Source organism: Rattus norvegicus, chromosome 9 (assembly GCF_021556685.1).
Source record: "Rattus norvegicus strain SHRSP/BbbUtx chromosome 9, alternate assembly SHRSP_T2T, whole genome shotgun sequence".
Lineage (NCBI taxonomy): Eukaryota > Metazoa > Chordata > Mammalia > Rodentia > Muridae > Rattus > Rattus norvegicus.
Window position 1 is genome coordinate 71,843,120 of NC_141542.1, and position 19,559 is coordinate 71,862,678.

Here is a 19,559-nt window from a genome sequence, read left to right on the forward strand (position 1 = left end):
TGAGCCATCTCTCCAGCCCTCAAAACTCTTTTAAAACAATATATATTATAATCCTCCGAACCCCCCATCTCAAAATATATCAAAAAATATAATTTTGTGAAACCAATTTCAGACAATTATTTTTATGTTTTTGCTTCCTCTCTGGTTCTTCTCAGCACCTGCCTTTTTTCCATACCTGCGACCACCACGTGTTTACGTTTTCCTGTATTCCCTGTGTACGTGATGGTAGCTTTAATGGATGTCCAGGATCTTCAAAGAATGAAGACACCAGAATGTACTGTTTTCCCTTATGCTTTAGAAAATAAGTTTCTTGCTAGTTCTAAATCATGCTGTTATATACACACATATATGTTATTATATGTTTCTATATGAGAATATGAGCACACACATACACGTACATATGTATATGTGTGTATATATATACATATCCTCCCCCTTATGGATTATTTCCTCGAGATGCATTGTCAGGAATGAAAGTATGATTTAAGCCTCTTGGTGTGGGTTGTCAGATTAGAGAGCAATTTTCGGAGCCACATGTGGGGAGTTTTCTCTGTATTTTCCACTCAGCCGGTTCAGTCCCAGCCAGGTCCATTCACTGCCGATGCCCTTTGTAACTGGCACTCAGCATCCGCCTTAGCTGTCATCTGGGGTGGCATCCTCTCAAGGGCTTCCCTGTCTCCTAGGGTCTGTGGGGAGGAGCAGAGCTGAAATTGCTCAGTAACAACTTTTATTATGCAAAGAACCCCGACAAAACCTTACTGTCAGCCGCAATCCATTCTGCGGTCTTTGTCTCTGGAAACTGAATGGGAGGGAGGCTTAGGCTCTACAACTGTGGTCAATGGGACGTTTAGCGAGCATTCCAAACGTATGGATGCTGGGCATTTGGGAAAGTTAGAAATCTTCCCCCAAGGATAGAAGGAGATGACTACAATTTTATTTTATTTATTTATTTATTTTTTGGTTCTTTTTTTCGGAGCTGGGGACCGAACCCAGGGCCTTGCGCTTCCTAGGTAAGCGCTCTACCACTGAGCTAAATCCCCAGCCCCTACAATTTTATTTTTAAAAGATTTCTTATAGTCAGTCCAGTTTCATTTCAGTTTGAGCATGTCTTCTGTCAGAACAAAATGCTTTGGACGGTGTAACTTTTGGGGATAAATTGTGTGGGACTGTGGAAGGGATTAGCATTGAGACTAGACTGGGCCAGTGCTTGGGAGTCACAGGCTACACTGGAAAAAGACATGACTTGGGAACCATACAGTTCCTGGGTTCAAATCTCAGCCCTGTCACAGCACCCAGAGCCTATGGTCTTTATGTTCTCCACTATTTAAGGACCCGGGGAGGATAAGACAGAGTCTTCCTCTATGCAGCCACCAGAAGAAACACAAGTGTGTAACTTAGGGTGGAGAGGTAGCTCAGTGCTTAAGAGTGCTTGCTGTTCTCGCAGAGGACCTGGGTTCAATTCCCAGCACCCATGTGGTGGCTCACGGCCTCGTGCTTCTGTGGAGGATTTGCAGGTCTGGTGCACAGACAGCTAGGTAGGTAAAGTACTCACATACGTAACATGAAGTAAATAGGAAGAAAGATAGAGAAACATTCAGTTCTCTATCCACTTAGCACAATGTAGGATGGAGTACAAAATAATTTTTATAAAAAGAAAAAATATCAATCAAGAATATCTTTCAGAGAGAAAATTCAAAGGAGAGAGTTCATAGGAGAAAGACAAAAGACTTCTGAGCAATGCTTTGTTGTAGTGGACAAATAAATACACAAGAGAACCAGGCCTGGGCGAGCAGGCCAGGTCAAGGCAGGTAGAGAGTCCCCAGAGTGGGTTCTCGCCAACCAATTAGAGGATGGGACATGTCTGAATCCAGGACAGAATGAGCCAGTCTGCTTACCCGCTACTTCTAACTCTTTTCCAATACAAGAACCCTTCCCGTCAGGTCCAAATGACCCCAGCGACGCTGGCTGCAGATGTGAGAGGCTTTTTGACCCTAACACCTTACCATAAGTTTAGGCTGTTTTGAAAAAGTCTGGGTTCTCATTTAGTTATGGTTTCAGTTTAGAATGTGCAGAGTACATTGGAATGGAGAATAATGAGGAAGGTAAAAGCAAGTTTCTACTCCGCTACCCCATGGCAATTAGATGCTTAACCTTATAGGTCCTGATGTTAGGATGTCAGGAGGAGAGGCAAGGAAAAGTTGTGGCCTGTAACATTTAAATACCACATCAAAAATGAGCCACTGAAAGCTTTGCTCTGAAGTTCCAGTGAAACTGGCACAAGCCTAACTTGGGAGGCAGAGGCAGGTAGACCTGCTCAAGTTCAAGGCCAGCCTGATCTGCATACTGAGTTTCAGGACAGCTAAGGCTATGTATGGAGACCCAGACTTAAAACAAACAAATTCAGGTTTGCACAAGAATAAATAGTAAGTTTAATGTAAACATAAGAAAGCAAAATGACACTACCGTCAAAAACTTTCAGACTGAAAAGTCCTAAATATAGCTGGATAATACCTCCAGGGATACTTAAAATTTGAAATTATTTTTGTGGGATATCATGGGGCTGAAGATATGATCGGGTGCTACAGGATTTGCTAAGCATGCCTGAGGCCCTGGGACACAGATACATACATACATGCATACATACATTACATACATACATACATACATACATACATACATACATAGAGACAGATCATAAAGAGAGCAGGGAGTGAAAAGACAAGTTACAGACATGTCGAAAGTTGGAATATATAAAAGACTCTTATCTATGTTTAAATAATTTATAAATACAATCTTAAGTGTGAGCAAAAGACTCTAACAGGTACTTGACCAAAGAACCCAGGTGGCCCATGAAATGTAAATGGCTTAACCTCAGTTATGATTAAAACTATAAATAAAGCAGGAGAGATGGCTCAGTGGTTAAGAGCACTTGTTGCTCATCCAGAGTACCTAGGTTCGATTCCCAGCACTCAGACGGTGACAACTGCCTAACTCTAGTTCCAGGTGATCCCAAACCCTTTCCTGGCTGCTGTGGGCTCCTGTATGCACATGGTACACAGATGCATATTCTGGTGTGCACACACAAACATATAAAATGAAAGTGACAACAAAAATCTAGAAACGAAAACAAAGCAAACAAACAAAACCACCCGAAAACCACACAGATGGCTGCGTACTTCCCAGATGATGCTGTTTTGAAGTACAGTCGTATTTCATGCTTGAGGAGGGGAACGGCCTACCCCCACCACCTCTGGGCTGCAAATGAAACCAGAATCAACCTTTTTGGATTGGTTTGACATTTATGTAGCCAAATGAAACACACAGCTCGGCCGAGCACTTCCACTTACAGAAAGCCCATGGATGCACACCAGGGTTCCTACTTGTGCTAAGAAGGACTGGTCAGGAGCACCATTGGAGGGCGAGCACAGCACAGTAGGCAGCTACTGTGCGGGAGAGCGAACACCCACGTGGCCATACAAAACTCATCAGTGCAGTGCTTCATGCTGCCCAGCCCCGCTTGTCAGGCAGTGAGGGCACAGGTACAGTTTTTGCACTTTGTGTTTAATGTGCTCCTATGTGTTCTATACACAGCAACTTTCTCCTGAGACTTTGTTATTCACTCTGTTTTATGTGTGTGGGTGTTTTAGCAGTCATATGTCTCTGTGTGGGTGTTGGGAGTTGAATCCTCGTCCTCTTGAAGAGCAGTCACTGCTTTTAGTCACAGAGTCACCTCTCCACCTCTCCAGTACCCACAGCGATCGTTTGAAGGGCACAGGTTAATAGTAACTTTATTCATGGTATTTAAACCAATGAAACGCCTGTGGATGAGGTGGTCACTGGTCCAGTGGGGAGGCTACAACTGCTGTGGTTTCAGAAGGGCTTCATGGAGCCCAGGCTGGTGCTGAACTTCCTGTGTAGCTGAGGAGGACTTTTGGTTGAGATACAGCCCCTGAGAGTTCTCTGCCTGCACTTCTGTGTTAGTACCACATGGACACCTGGTCCCAGTGCATGTCAGAGAGGTCAGCATCAGATCCCCTAGAACTGGAGTTCCATGGTGTGGGTGGTAGGGGCTGAACCCAGGTTCTCTCAGAGCATTAAGTGCTCTAAACCACAGAACTGTTTCTAGGTCCCTCTCCTCTTTTACGTCTGTAACATTAGTTACAAGTCAGCTGACACTTGTTCTCCTTCCTGTTTTTCTTCCTTGCTCATTTTCCCCTTACTAACAACTACTTTGTGGGGCACAGGGATGTGAGTCTGTCTCTGTCTCTCTGTCTCTCTCTGTCTCTCTCTGTCTCTCTGTCTCTGTCTCTGTCTCTGTCTCTGTCTCTCTCTCTCTCTCTCTCTCTTTCTCTCTCTGTGTTTCTATTTGGTTACAGTAAGACTCATTTAGGGAGGACTTTTGTTTTGAACACATGTCCTGGCATATAAAAAGTACTCTTTAAGGACTTGTTAAGTAGACAGGTCAATGAGCAAAGGCAAAATGACTGATTTCTGCCCTGAGTAGAAACCCGTCCTGGGTGTGGGGAGATCGGGTAACATCATCATAGACTCTAACTCAAAGAGTTTCCAAGGGCTGTTTGGATGTTTAACCAATTAGCAAAGGAAAAAGATTATCTTTGTGCCACAAAACATATAGCTCTAAAGTTGTTCTAGTTTCCGAGTGAGTCTATGCTAAATGATTCTTAATTCCACCAATAGCACTGTGGTTTCTTTTCTTTCCTTTGTTAATGAGGAGGGAGGAGTTAAGAAGGAGGGGGAGGAATGTAGTCTTGGATGCAGCAGACTTAGGTGGTCCTTTAACTGCTTATTTTTCTTGAGGAATTTCCTAGTAACTCTCACCTTGACTTCTCTAGTAGAAAAAGGATTGGGCTATTGGCATGACAGCGTCACGCCAACAATAAGGAAGGAATCTGCTTCGTTTCCAGGCTGGCTGCAATAACCTTGGAAGGGTGTAGGCATGGTTCCTTCCAGCCTTGTGCTGACCTCATGATCTTTCCATGAGAGTGCTGTCATAAACCACTGCCTAGGACACGGGAACAATGTCAACCTAGAGAGCAGAGAGTGCGCGCATGCGCTGTGATGTCATGAGGAGATACGCCCCCTGTGAGCCATTCAGGTACAGCTTAGACAACAGAAGAGCACAGAAAGCTGAAACACTGTCTCTAAGGAGGGGACTGTTCACAAGCGGTGGCTCTCTGAGGGATGGAGTTTTCAGGCACAGGGTCTCCAAAGAAAGAGTATGACATTTCTCTTTCTGGGTGTAAATATGCATCTTTATCACATTACTTACTTCCGTTGCCTCATTGCTCCGATCCTCGGTGTGGATCTTGTACGTGGTGGACTGCTTACCTTACATCTTCTGGAACATTTTGATTTGGGACAGGTCATTCTATCCTGCTTGGACAACTGATTTCGACCTCTTAGGAATTTGGTTCTGCTATAGGGTTAGGTCCCCAATAAATAGTTCTTATTTTTTATTATTATTATTATTATTATTATTATTATTATTATTATTATTGTTGTTGTTGTTGTTGTTATATATTAGTATATCAAGTAGTCCTCTCATTTATTCAGATGTGTTCATGTTTTTCTTAACAATCCTCATGAGCAGTGAACGGCATCACACTTAATCTTCATTTTATATTTGCTGTGTCTTGGATATGAAGTCTCTCCAGAAAAGGCTCATATGTGAAGCTTCTTCCCCAGGTAGTGGTCCTGTGGAGACGGGATCTTACAGGTTCTAGCTTCCTCAACATGTATAAGTTCATGACTGAACGGGCTCTTGGGAGGTGAGGCACGGTTGGAGGAAGGAGGCCTGGCTGGTAAGCAGTGTTCTGCCTTCACACCAGAGCAGAGATAAGGAGCTAAAGCAAGTCTGTCCTTTAAATCACGTTCCTAGATGTCCTGTCACAGTGACAAAGTGACTCTTGGGTACTCAGAAGGACCCAAGGAACAAATAAACAAGTTATACAAAGCTCCTGGCGTCTGAGAGACGAGCAGGACCCTGCTTCACTTTGTCGTCCTACGCGGGGCAACTGCTGTTCAAGCATATCTCTGCTCTCTCCTGCCCGGGACCAGCCTTGGACTCATGGGAACGGATTTACCCGACAGTGAGGCTGCTCTTTAATCTCCTCAGGACTTGGGCATATTCATATTTTATATTCCCAATCTCTCTTCTCTTTAATACTTCCTTGGAACCTATGGGCTAGAGTGCCTCATTGCTTAATTACTGTATTAAATTACTGAATTCATGGGCTTGACCTGCTCCAACCAGAATGCAAGCCCCTGGCTATGCGTTAACACTACGTGAAATGTACACACGATCCTCACAAATGACTTCAGACAGATACCGTGGGTGCTTTTCACTGCGAGATAGACTTGTTCTTTTTAATTTCACTTAAAAATCTCTGGAGAGTATCAATTTATTATAAAACATTAAATAATAAGAAACTGAATAGAAGCAAAGAAGCCCCTTCCCCCTTTATCTATTATAGTCTCCAGGGCTGAATACATTCTAGAACCACCGTGAAGCTGGTCCCAGGGTTACCAGACACATTTGAAACCTATACAGTTGGAATTGGGATTATTCTCTAATTTTGTCATAAAACTTACCTTTAAAATCCATTAACAAATTAAAGATTTAAAAATTATTTTTTTGTGTATGGGCGGTTTTGTTTTTGTTTTTGTTCAGGTAAATACATGCAGTACCTGAAGAGGCCAGAAGAGGGCGTCATATCCCCTGAAACTGGAGCCACCATATGGAAGCTAGGAATCAAACCTGGGTCCTCTGGAAGAGTAGCAGGGCTCATAGCCACTGAGCCATCCCTTCAAGCCCCCAGATCCTTAGCAATTGTTACAGACAGGAGTCTATAACAACGCAAATTTAGTGAGCAATTAGTCCCCTTGCCATTGTAATAGCATATAAAGGTATATAGACAGTAAGAGGAACACTTCCACCGTCCCACGGTACCTAGAGGATCTGGGGCACAGGAGAAATCTGCATGACGGTAAAGTTTTGGCACCTTTCTCTCTCCCTCTGTTCTAGAGCAATTGTACAGCTACTCCTCATATAATGTTCGGAGGGCTTCCCCAAAGCCCTGGGTTGCAGGGTAGGATCTCATGTAGTTTGGGCACAAAATGGCTGAGTCTGGCTTCATGTTTCATAGCCTACTCCCTCTCAAGGTACTCTTGGAATCACAATATGTTTCAGTTCCAGTCTTAGGCTTAGTCCTGTCATTCCCAAGTGATCCTGACCGGATACAGGAAATGCCACTGGAGCTCAGGAGAAGTGGGCTGGCTGCCAGATGTCTTGCCCATTCATTCAGAGCTCTGTGGGAAATCCTTACAAGTGAGCCCAGCTGGGATCCCCAATGAATGGCAAGGAATACCTATACTTTTCCTTAGGGGAAGAGGAAGGAGAGATTCAGGATTTCTACACTTCAGAAGGTCTGTAATTCTAGCTGTATCCGGCCAAATGCACCTAGAGGAACAACAGAGACAGAGAAAGCAGACAAAGTGGTGGCAAGTGGATTGCTGTGAGTTCAAGGCCAGCCTGGTCTACAAAGTGAGTTCCAGGACAGCCAGAGCTATAGAGAGAGACCTCAACTCAAAAAACAAACAGAACAAACTGAAAACAATTTGAAGGCACACACAGACACACACAGACACACACACCTTGTTGAGGTGTGAATGGAATGGTGTGTGCAGACCCATGGCTCAGACAGAGGAATTCTTGTTTTTCAGAAGCCCCTGCAGATTCCCCAAATGTCTGTGTAGTTGAGGCACTTGGGGCAGTGCCAATGCCAGGGTCCCACCCTCTAAGCAAAGGGATTGGATCTGCAGACCTCCTAATCTCATGAAACCACACTGGAAGCATTTCTCATAGGCTTTAAGTGAGCATTGGTTAACTTATCTCACAAGCAAGCAGGTTTTAGAATTAGACGTATAGGCAAGGATACACGGGCATTACCTGTCGTGTCTCAATATAGGTGTGGGCAACACGCTTGTCAGAAGCCATCCAAATTCAGCCAGCGTATGCAGCAGGGGGCCATAATCAGTCTTGATTTCACAGCCCTGTGTGAATAAGCACAAGAGCTTACAGTCGAACAGCAAAGGCAAGAAGTACGAGCGAGGATGAGGGTGTGTGTGTGTGTGTGTGTTGTAGTGTGTGTGTGTGTTGTAGTGTGGGGGGGTCCTGTGTACAGTGAACATGGGGCACATGCAGCTCCCGGAATGTCATCTTCTGCAACTGCTGCCTTCTTAAAACCACAGTCAGTGGGACGGTGGCCATTCAGGTCTTTCTCCTGTCCTGGGGAAGCCTGGTTCAGATTCTAAAGTGTAGAGCTGGGAATCTGCATTTTAAAAGCTCCCCAGGGCGTCCGGTCCACGGAGCTTACTAAGTAGGTTTGGCAGTGTGGTCTAGGGACTGGGGTGGGAGGAGGGTGGGCAGGGAAGCTGACAGACTGGATGTGTGGCCTCACTGGAGTATGTTTTCTCTGGCTGATTTCCTTATCACCCACCTTCCCCAGCTCCCTCAGTGGGGTTTACAATTTCTCTCAGAATGAGTTCTGTCCTTTATGGTCTTCATAAGGCCATAATGCCTCCTTGACAGACCCTGTCTGTGAGGCCCTCGTACACTCAACAGAGGTGTCCAAAAGTATCTGTCTACCTCAGGGGCAGTGGTTGATGACATGTGAATTCATAAACACACAACCCCTGCAGCACTGCCACCTCTGATTGTGACCGCGCCTGTGTGCACACATCTGGCTCGGTGCGTAAGATAAAGACTTTGGATGTTTTTGCTTAAAAAATCAATTCAAAGGCTACAAAAGGCCTGGCACACGGTCACTCAGAGGTGAAAGGCTAGATGACTGGCTGAATTATTATTCCAGCCCAATTGCCAAGGCATTTTGTAGTGAGGATTTCTGAGCCAGAGGATTTTATCTAGGGCCAGAGTCTCAGATTTGGGGGAACCTACTTTTGTTTAGATACAGGGAGTTGTTTTTGCTATTTACTGAAATGTTTGCAAACACAGGTAAGCATACGGAAGAAGTCTGTCGATTCGTGGTTGAGGATTCTGGTGAGAGTGGATCATCTGTGTTTGAGGATGTGCATTACCTGGCAATGATGAGTGTTCGTAAAGTCACACACGAAAGGAAAACAGACTGTTGGAAACTGCAGCTCACCTCAATGACTGTCCACTGTTCTACTACAATGGCATCATTTCCTCTCCTGTTAGAGCCTGGGACTCCAGACCCTTCTTCTTCATAGATAAAAAAGCCTTCCAAAGATTTAGGTAACTGGTCCCCTGTGGGGAAGGATACAATTCAGAAGAGTCATATGCTTGTGTCTAAGACCCCCCAAATCCTCAGGGCAACTGTGGTGGAGGTGAAGGACCCTCGTTCTTACTGCAGTGTAAGAGCTATTAAGAGGCTTGGCCTGGTAGAAAGTAGGTAGGTTATGGGGTTCCTGTGAAGGATGCTAAGGGCTTTTGTCAGCCTTACACCCACCACCTCAGGTCAAGATTAAGCCATGTACCAGCTTCCGGCCGTGGGGCAGGGCTAGGCCAAGTTCCATTCTCCACCTACAGTTCTCGGGAGGAGCAGGGATATTCTTGAAAAACCACAGAATGTACTGATCGTCACCTGACCCTCTGGTCCCAGATAGAGTTCGAATGCATGTCATATGCCTGCTAGCCAATAGATTCACAGGTCAATATGCTTAGCCAGTAAGTTTAAACTGTAACCTTGCTGATGTAACCTGTACCCCTAAAGAGTATAAAAACTGTTATAGCCATTTAGGGTCGCCTTCTAGTCACTTGCCATGAGGGGCTGATTGAAGGTCGACCCTGATGAGTCAGAATAATAAACCTCTTGCGTTTGCATCAAACTCCGTTCCCGCTTGGGGGTCTCACTTGGGGGGTCTCCCAGTAGTTAAGACTCACTCTGAGCCTTTCAGAGGCTGGGAGAAAAACTTGTCAACTGGAAGCCATTTCCTCAGGTGTAGCCCCAGGTTCAGTCCCAGCATCGGTGACAGAAGTTGGGCAAAGTGACTCACACTTGTAACCCCAGGATTTATGATGTCCAGATAGGAAGATAAAGACTTTAAGGTCATCCTCAGCTACACAAGTTTGAGGCCAGCCTGGGATACGTGAAATGTTTTTGAAACATTAAGATGTCTGGAGAGGCGCTTGCCTAGGAAGCGCAAGGCCCTGGGTTCGGTCTCCAGCTCCGAAAAAAAGAACCAAAAAAAAAAAAAAAAAAGATGTCTGGAGAGATGGCTTAGCAGTTAAGTGTGTTTGCTGTTCTTCCAGAGGATGGAGTTCAGTCCCCAGAGCCCACACTGGTAGCTCACAACTGCCTGTAGCTTGAGCTGCAGAGAATCCTATATCCGCATTTGGATTGCATGGACATTTGCACATATACAGACACGAGTGCCCATGCATGAACACTTACAGACACATACACATAAATAAACAATCTTTATAGAGAAGACCCACTTAAACACAATTATTTTGGTTGAGTCCTTCTGCTTTAAGATTTTCTTTTTCTCCATAGGTAAAGACTGTTTTATAGTTCACTGAATTAAAATCAAACATGCACATGAAACTACCACAGCAGAAACACAAATAATGTGAGCAAGAATAGAACACCAATCCAAGAAGCATTTCAAAATGACCTTCTCCTTGAAATAAAATTTTGGTTTCTGATCTGCATTAAACAAACCAGTGGAAACAAGAAAAATATTAATTCTTGAACTTTCAGGTATAATATTAAAACCAGAGCTTTAAAAACTATAAGCACAGGGGTAGGGAGATGGCTCAGTGGGTAACTAATCCCCAAAATCACATAAAACCCGGAGCCCTGGTGAGGCAGAGACAGGCAGATCCAGGCTTTGCTGACCTTAACAGTCTAGACAAAATGGCAGTCTGCAGGTTTGGGGAGAGAGCCTGTTCCCCAAAGTAAGGTGGAGAGTAACAGAGAAAGGTGACTGGATGTTGACCTCTAGTCTCCACATACACATGCTTGGGCAAGTACACATATGTATCACATGTAACACACATACACACACGCACACGCACATTATAAACACCTAACAATTCTTTACCTCAATGCATTAAAAAAATCCCAAGTCCCCACAACAGTGACAGGAAGCCACTAACAGAAGTCATTGTCCCAGAACTCCTGCTGGGAAGGAAGTTTTAAGGGAAGTCCCCTCTACATTTTTCTTGAACAGTTGACAATAAGTACCTGGCCTAAACTAAAGGATTTAATGGAAATTCTTTTGCCTCCTATTTTGCAATAGAAGACATTTTTTCTCATGGTCCTGTGCTAGGTAAACATTGTGGGTTTTATGTAGCACATGTCACATCCGAATTTCCCTGATGGTCATAGAAAACAGAATCGTTTTGTTGCGACTATAATATGCAATATACAATATGTTACAACTGTAATAATTATAATGAAGAAATTTGGTTTTGCCTATAAAGATGTGGTCATATACCAGAAGTTTTTTTTTTTTTTTTTTCCTTTTCTTTTTTTCGGAGCTGGGGACCGAACCCAGGGCCTTGCGCTTGCTAGGCAAGCGCTCTACCACTGAGCTAAATCCCCAACCCCATACCAGAAGCTTTAATGAATATATTTATTTTAAAACAAATATTCTCCTCCACCACCATCCCCCAAAAGAGCCTGGTGGTGTCAGCTCACACCTTTAATCTCAGTACTTGGGAGGCAGAGGCAGGTGAGCCTCTGAGTTCGAGTCCAGCCTGGTCTACAGAGTGAGTTCTAAGACAACCAAGTCTTCACAGAGAAAGCCTACCTCGAAAAAAACCAAACCAAACCAAACCAACCATCCCTCAGCTCCCAAATATTACAATTAACTTACATCATTCAGTCTGTCCACTCTGGTTGAATGATGAATATGCTCCAAGTATAATCTCAACCTTATGTTTATATTTTATTAAGGGACATATTTTATAATTTATCAAATAATTTATTTGTCTAATCATCTACTTTATATCACAATAATTTTTATTTTATTGTCACCATCTCCATTAAAAATAATTTGTTGTGCTAAAAAAATCCTGTTTCATAGTTTTCTGAATGATAAAGGCCGACAGAGTTTTCAGATGATATTTTAAGTTTAAAGATCAAGGAAAAACTAATTTTAGTGTCATAGTTTTAATTTTTTTAAGAGAGTGAAATTTGATAGCAAATTGATTCTTGCTTTATTGGGGGGGCAGGGCTGGCTCGAGACAAGGTTTTTCTGTGTTGCTCTGGCTGTCCTCGAACTCAGTCTGTAGACCAGACTGGATCAGCCATACTCTGCCTCCTAACTACTGGAATCAAAGGTGTGTACCACCACACCTAGCTTGCTTTTTTCTTTTTAAATATTATTTACCGGGCAGAATGCAACAGAGAATACACTTTTTTTTTTTAAAAGATAGTTCGTAGAAACACAGTAAAGTATAATTTACTAGTTGGAACTGGTTTCTATTTGCAGTATATGCCCCATTTCCTTTGACTGGTCCCCACTGTCCCATTGTTGCCCACCACAGTCCAGTAGAATTAGAACTGAGAATAGGGCTGCTTATCTCAAGATTTATTTTAGAAGGGGATGTGTACTTTAAAACAATCTTATATTGCAGTAATTACATAGTTAGCTACAATCTGCCCCTTTGTTTCCTTTAGGACTCTACAGTGTGAAAACCACTTTTCCTGCCTTCACTGTTGGAAGATAAGCATTTATTTGTAACTTTTTTGTCTTTTGGAGACAAAGTAGCCTGGAACTTCTTAAACCATGCTGGCCTCAAAATCTGTCTCTGGGATAAAAGGCATTTGCTACCAAGCACAGATAAAAGCTTTAATTTTTAAAAAAAAATTACATGTATTTGTCTGTCTGTCTGTCTGCCTATCTATGTATCTATTTATCTAGTGTGTGTGTCCGACCCATGGTGCTTGTGGAGGTTATAAGACAATTGGGGGAGCCAATTCTCTTCTTTCCCCTCTGTGGATCCCAGCCCTCAGGCATGGATGCAAACAATTTAACTCAGGGAAGCATCCCACTGACCCATTTCTAAACCCTTTGGTTTAAAAGAAAGCAAGTACAATCCAAACAACTCCGAGATAAAAGCAAGGCTCATTGTAATGCAACATTGTTAGTGAATTTCAAAGAAACTAAGTTGTACAAAGGAAGCCAGATACAAAAGACTACAAAGGACCTGGCTGTAGGGGGTAGCTAATGCCTGTGAGGCTAAGGTAGAAGGACTAAGCAGAGTTCAAGGCTGATCTGGGCTGCAGAATGAGACCCTGGGCAGCTCTCTCAGTGGACACACTAGGGCCATAGTTCTGGGATGGAGCTCTCAGTTTCTGAAGCAGTCTACCAATACAAGTGGCAGCAAGGGTGAGCAGCAGGGAAGGCGTTGTGTGTGATGGGTAATTTCCTCCAGGTAAGGAATCACTGCAGACAGTTTCCTCTGCACTGTTCTGCCTGCAGCATTGGCCCTTAACATTGCATAACCCAGAGCTTCCCAACCAATGAGCCCATGCCCACTAATTTTTTGGGAGGTGGGGTGGGGTGGGGGATGGAGGTGGGTTGGCCAGGTTTCAGGTATGTTAAAATCCATGGCTCCCCCTCCTGCCCAGAGACATTTTATCTACATATGTTCTGAAGCCCTGGCATGGCTCATTGTTCTCCCTCTCCCCTTCCCCCCTCTCCCCTTTCCCTCTCTTCACCCTTCCATCCCCCATTCCTGGATACCAACACTAGCCAAATGCATTTATTCCCTACTTCTGTGTAGGGAAGTCTTAGCGAGTATAGGTTTCTTTAATGTCAATGTTTTTTGTTTGTTTGTTTGTTTTGTTTTCCCATACAGGATTTCTTTGTGGCTGTCCTAGAATTAGTTTTGTAGACCAGGTTGGTCTCAAACTTACAGAGATCTACTTGTCCCTGCCTTCTGAGAGCTGAGATTATAGGGGTGTGCTGCTACTGCCACTACCACATGGCAAAAATTTTTTTTTGAGTTGCCTTGATCATGGTGTTTTGTCATGGCAACAGAAAAGTAAATATCAGCCTCTCTACTCTCGCCATTTATGGTCCATGTCCAAAAATGGGGCCAGAGAAGTCCTTTAAAAATGCAAATCAGAACAATGACTCCTTTTTAAAATCTTCAACCAATGAATTGAAATAAATATTCTGTGTGATGGTTAAGATCACACACTTTGGTTTGGGAGATGGCAAAGTAGATAAAAGTACTTGCAGACAAGCCTGGGGACCTGATTTTAATCCCTAAATTCATATTGTGGAAGGAGAGAACTGATCCGTGTGAGTTGTCCTTTGACCTCCACATGTGTACAGTGGGAAGCACACACCACACAAGCCACAGAATTAGTGAATTAATTAGCTAATTAATTAAAAACAAGCATACATTCCACCTTGTAGAGAGAATCTCTTTTTTTTTTTTTCGGAGCTGGGGACTGAACCCAGGGCCTTGTGCTTGCTAGGCAAGCGCTCTACCACTGAGCTAAATCCCCAACCCCGAGAGAATCTCTTATAAACATCACCTATCAATAAAAAAGCTGTTGGCCAATGAGCTGAGGCAGGAAATAGGAGGTGGGACACTAGCAGGAAGAGAGGATTCTGGGAAATAGTGAGACATAAAAGAGAGACTTGGGAGAGCTGAGGGAGACAAGAGGGGAGCCGGCTAAGGAGGCTCTCCTAAGCCAGCAGGTAGATGAGCAGGTAGAGATGCTGAGGGAGAAGATGAGAGGACCAGACTGAAGGAAAGGTAGTTAACCACGTGACAGACATAAAATAGTTTTAATGGGTTAAATAAGTTACCAGCTAGTCAGGGAACGAGCCAAAGCTTAGGGCCTAGGCATTTATTAGTAAATATTTAGTCTCAGAGTAGTCATTCTGGGAGCAGGACTGGAAAAGAGAAATGGTTTATTATTATTTTTAACACCACCTTGCTGGCCATGCTGCTTCCTAGTTGCGCAAATGTGGGCACCTTATTTAGTGGCTGTATGCATCATTCTCCCACAGGATTGCTTGTGTAGGTCATAATGAGCTATTCCATGCAAGATGTAGAGTAATCCCAGCAGAGGGCCAGTAAAACACACATGCCGGATGACTCTAGCCATAGCTTTCCTGACGAACAGGACCTTGCCCACCTCTCATCTTGTCTAGAGCCATCTTTCCTTAAATACCCTGCTCCAGCCACACAGGCCTTCTAGGTTCTTCTCACGAGCTCTGCGCTCTGTGCCTTGAACAGTCTACCCTGGCTCATGCGTGCCTGCCCCTAGAGCCGCCTATAGGTCCCTATAGCCTCCTAGTTGCACTTCTTGTATGTATGTTTGACTCTGTGTGTGTGTGTGTATGTGTGTGTGTCTGCTATGACACATGTGTGGAGATCAGGGGGTAATTTGTAGGCATCAGTTCTCTCCTGTCTTGGGAGCCCTGGATAACTGAACTCAGGTGGTCAGGCTTGGAAGCAAGCACCTTGACACCTTGACTTTGAGCTATCGCGACAGTCTCCAGTCGTTCATTCCTGTAGATTCTTTCCTGGTTCTCTTCTCACAGTATTTTGTTGGGTATACTCTTACTTTTGAATTCGTGTGTGTGTGTGTGTGTGTGTGTGTGTACCATGACTTTATCACCCCTCCGTACTTCTTTAAGTATCTTGAAAGGAAGAGAACCCACAAACAATCAAAGCAGAGCCCTAAGAAGCGACATATAAAGTGGAGAGGGAGACATATCTGAGGATGACTCTCCTCAAGTGTGTCCATGGGAGTACTCAAAACAGAAAAGGCTGAGAATGTGTGGAAGGCCACTGCAGGGCAGGATCTTACAATGGTAGTGTCGTGCTCTGACACGCTCAGTGAGGTAGGTAACTTTTCAGTATATCCCTTTCCCTCCACCACTGTTTGTGAAGCATTTTCTCCTGTGTGATTTGTGAGCCAGCGTATTTAAGTTCTGGCTCTGTTGAGCTTTGTACTTCCACCTCTCCACAGAGAACTGATTTCTGACAACATCTGGGAAGAAGGCAGAAGCAAGATGTAGTAAATATGCATTGTTCCTGTGAGCGTGGGATGGCAGGCATCAAACATTCAAAACAAAGAGTCCAATTCCACTCTGCTTCTTCACACCGGCTTCTCACAGCAACATAGACACTGGTCACTCTCCCTTCTGTGTGTCCCTGGGCACTCCTCAGAAAGCCCTAGAGACACACCAGTGTCCTGACTCCACAGACTGAGGTGGGTGAGTAGAGACTTGGCAAAGATTGCATGGAAGAATGTCTGAAAGGATATTCCGGAGCTGCAGAGAGTGGGAGAGCCTCCCTGGGGCTCTAAAAACTGAAGCCCCAGACGTTTCTGGCAAAGCAACTGCGGTAGCTGATTTTATTTTTATCAGGCCAGACCCAAGGCAGGAATGCCGGAGAGAGACTGACAAGAATACTTGTGCTTTTCCTTAGGCAGTTTGTCACCAAATGAAAGTTGGAATGTCTCCAACTTAGACACGGCAAGGAGAAGATGGAGAAGAAGAGAGGGAAAGAAACAGAGTGAGGGATAAAAACCAGTCTCCAAAGAGATGATCCGTTCTGAAAGTAAGACACATAACCCATGCCAGGAAGGACGAGTCACCAGAAAATGAGCCCCCTATAGCCACGGTGCTACACGAATGTAGTGAGTTTCATATGCCCACTCTGTCAGCCCAACTCACATTTCCAGTTACCAGAAAACATGGAGAAATATTTATTGAACGCCTGCTGTGTGCCAGGCATTTCTACAGGGCACTGTGCTGTGGCACTCCGTGGGCGTGGCTTTTAGCATTGACTTTGGTTAAAAGAATCTTCTAGAACATGACTCCCAGACACACTAAGTTCCATCCTGTCATCTGTTGCCACCAGGGAAGGCATCAGAAGGCTGGTTTAAGAATAGATTGTTCTCACTACATTGGGCCTGGTTTCTTCTTCACCCTTTGCTCTGAGCTCGCTGAGCTCAAGGTCATAGCGAGCTCCCACCTTGTGGTGCATTCTCCCAGGCTGTCCACGGTTTGCTTTTCATTTCTTTGAACACTAATCTCTGTTAAAGTCATTTTGGGGGAACTCTTTGTTTCAGTGATAGATAGGACTGGTTTTGTACCACATTCTAACTACAGAGAAAGACAAACAAAAGAATGGGTCTATATCTCTGAATTATTCTCTGCACAAATTACAGAGAGCCAGAAATTCACTAACTATATATGTTGCGCCTACTGCTACATCAAATGTGGATTTTAACTACAGATGTTTCCCTGAGCTTCCTGATGGGATGCTGTAGTACACTGGACTGGAAATTTCTACTGGCCAATCCCTCCACGGTGTGTGTATTCCTAATGGTTCCTATGCAATAGCAAACATTATATTAAAAATTCTACACCCACGTGGGGTTTCCATTTGGTCTTAAGGATAGTAAAACTTTCTTCTTTGTCTGTCTGTCTGCCTGTCTGTCAGTCCTTTCTCTCCTTCTTCCTTTCTTCCTTCCTTCCTTTCTTCCTTTCTTTCTTTCTTTCTTTCTTTCTTTCTTTCTTTCTTTCTTTCTTTCTTTCTTTCTTTCTTTCTCTTTCTGAGACAATGTTCCTCTGTGTAAACCTGGCTGTCCTGGAACTAGCTCTATAGATCAGACTAGCCTGGAACTTGGAGATCCTCCTGTCTTTGCCTATGGAGTGCTGGGATTAAAAGTGTGTTTTACTAATGTTTTTAAAGACAGGATCTCACTATTATCCCTGGCTAGCCACTACCGCCCAGCATTAGGAAAGCTCTTCTTAAAAGTTTTAAAAAGGGGTTGGGGATTTAGCTCAGTGGTAGAGTGCTTGCCTAGCAAGCGCAAGGCCCTGGGTTCGGTCCCCAGCTCCGAAAAAAAGAAAAGAGAAAAAAAAAGTTTTAAAAAGTTAGCCAGACAGTGGGAGACAGGAACAGGAGGATCTTTGTGAGTCTGAAGCCAATCTAGTCTACAGAGTGAGTTCCAAGGGGAACCAGGGCGACACAGAGAAACCCCGTCTCAGAAACCAAACCAAACCAAACCAAACCAACCAAACCAAACCAAACCAACCAAACAATGAAAAAGCACTTTATCTCTCTGCATGTTTGCTGTTCACATACGGGGGGGGGGGGGACAGGTGTGTCAAGTGCATGCCTTTTCATCCATGTGGAGGTCAGAACTCTGCTTGGGGAATTGGCCTTTTTCCATCTATCATGGGCCCTGGGGCTTTAGGCCAGGCTGTAATCTCCTTTACCTGCTAAGCCATCTCACTAGACAAAGCTTTTAAATTAAAGTTGTGCAGTGACTAGAAGAGTTTTTTTTAAAGAATTATACCCATCCTTATAGTGATAGAACTTGAAAGGCAAAACTGTTTTCAGTAGTTTGTTCCAAATCCAGATTATTTACATATAAATATATCACTAATGTAAAACTCACCTTTAGGTGTCTCCCAGCACACAAAAGAGTCAACTAAAGACAAGCCTTGCTTGTAATAAAATGTGGTTAGTTCTAGCCAGTTGGCGTCCAGCGTGCTGATGACAGCTCCCTTCCTTGTCACTTTCATGGACAGGATGCCCTCCTGATAGGTCCAGCAGGCCGAGTCCTCTTCAAAAGCATTGAAGACCATATACACCTTATTATCTGGGGCTAGGCATTCAGGGAAAAGGGAAGAGCATGATCTTACTATTCAAAATTCTTAAACAATGTGTTCTTCATGAGGCATTAAAACAAATAAATAAATATAGAAAGTAATAAAAGTAGCCACCGCTCGATTAAAAAAACATGTGTGTATATCTGTGTGCATGTTTGTGTGTGTTCCTGAGTCTGGGTGCCAGAGGTTGACGTACCTGTCTCAGTTCTTCTGTAAGTCTCTAAGTGACCCAGAGCTTATGATCCGGCCATCTTGTCTACCTGTCCAGCACTGAGGCTACAAGCATGCACTTCTCATCTGACTTTTATGGAGTAAGTGGGCATCAACTTCAAGACTTGGTGTTTATGGGGCAAGTGCTTCACTGACTAAGCCATCTCTATGCCCTCCCCACCCCAACTCAGTTTAATCAAATGTTTACATTACAACACACTGGCCTTGAACTATTTCTTCACAGAAATAAGACAATGGCCACAATGTAGTGTGTATCTCACAGGACACAGTCTCCAATTCCAACCTCTAAAAGTACCTGCTAGGTTGAACTTGATGTTTATTGTTCTCAAGAAAGCTTTTAGTTTTTAGATGTACAGTTATTTACCATATAAATACTTTATCATTTAAAAAGTGCTTTAACTGGGACTGAGGATTTAGCTCAGTGGTAGAGGCTTGCCTATTAAGCACACGCCATGGGTTTGGTCCTCAGCTCAAAAACAACCACAAAAAACCTAAAACAATCAAAAAACAAATAGGAGCCAACCCAACCCAACTTTAACAATGTACTGTTTCAATTCATCTTCTGTTCTCTCTCTAGAAGACAGTGCTCAGATGGATGCCTAGGACACTGAACATGTCCCAGAACCGAAAAGCCCAGACTCCACTGCACCCTGGGCCAG

At 43.9% G+C, this 19,559-nt stretch overlaps 1 protein-coding gene across 1 annotated transcript in view; it reads right to left on the reverse strand.

The window, feature by feature from the left end:
* Nucleotides 1–19,559, reverse strand: part of Rftn2 (raftlin family member 2) — a 55,979-nt gene that overhangs the window by 16,428 nt on the left and 19,992 nt on the right. The window contains 3 exon segments of the mRNA NM_001431326.1: nt 7,970–8,073; nt 9,186–9,307; nt 18,456–18,665. Coding sequence (NP_001418255.1) covers nt 7,970–8,073; nt 9,186–9,307; nt 18,456–18,665 — 436 coding nt within the window.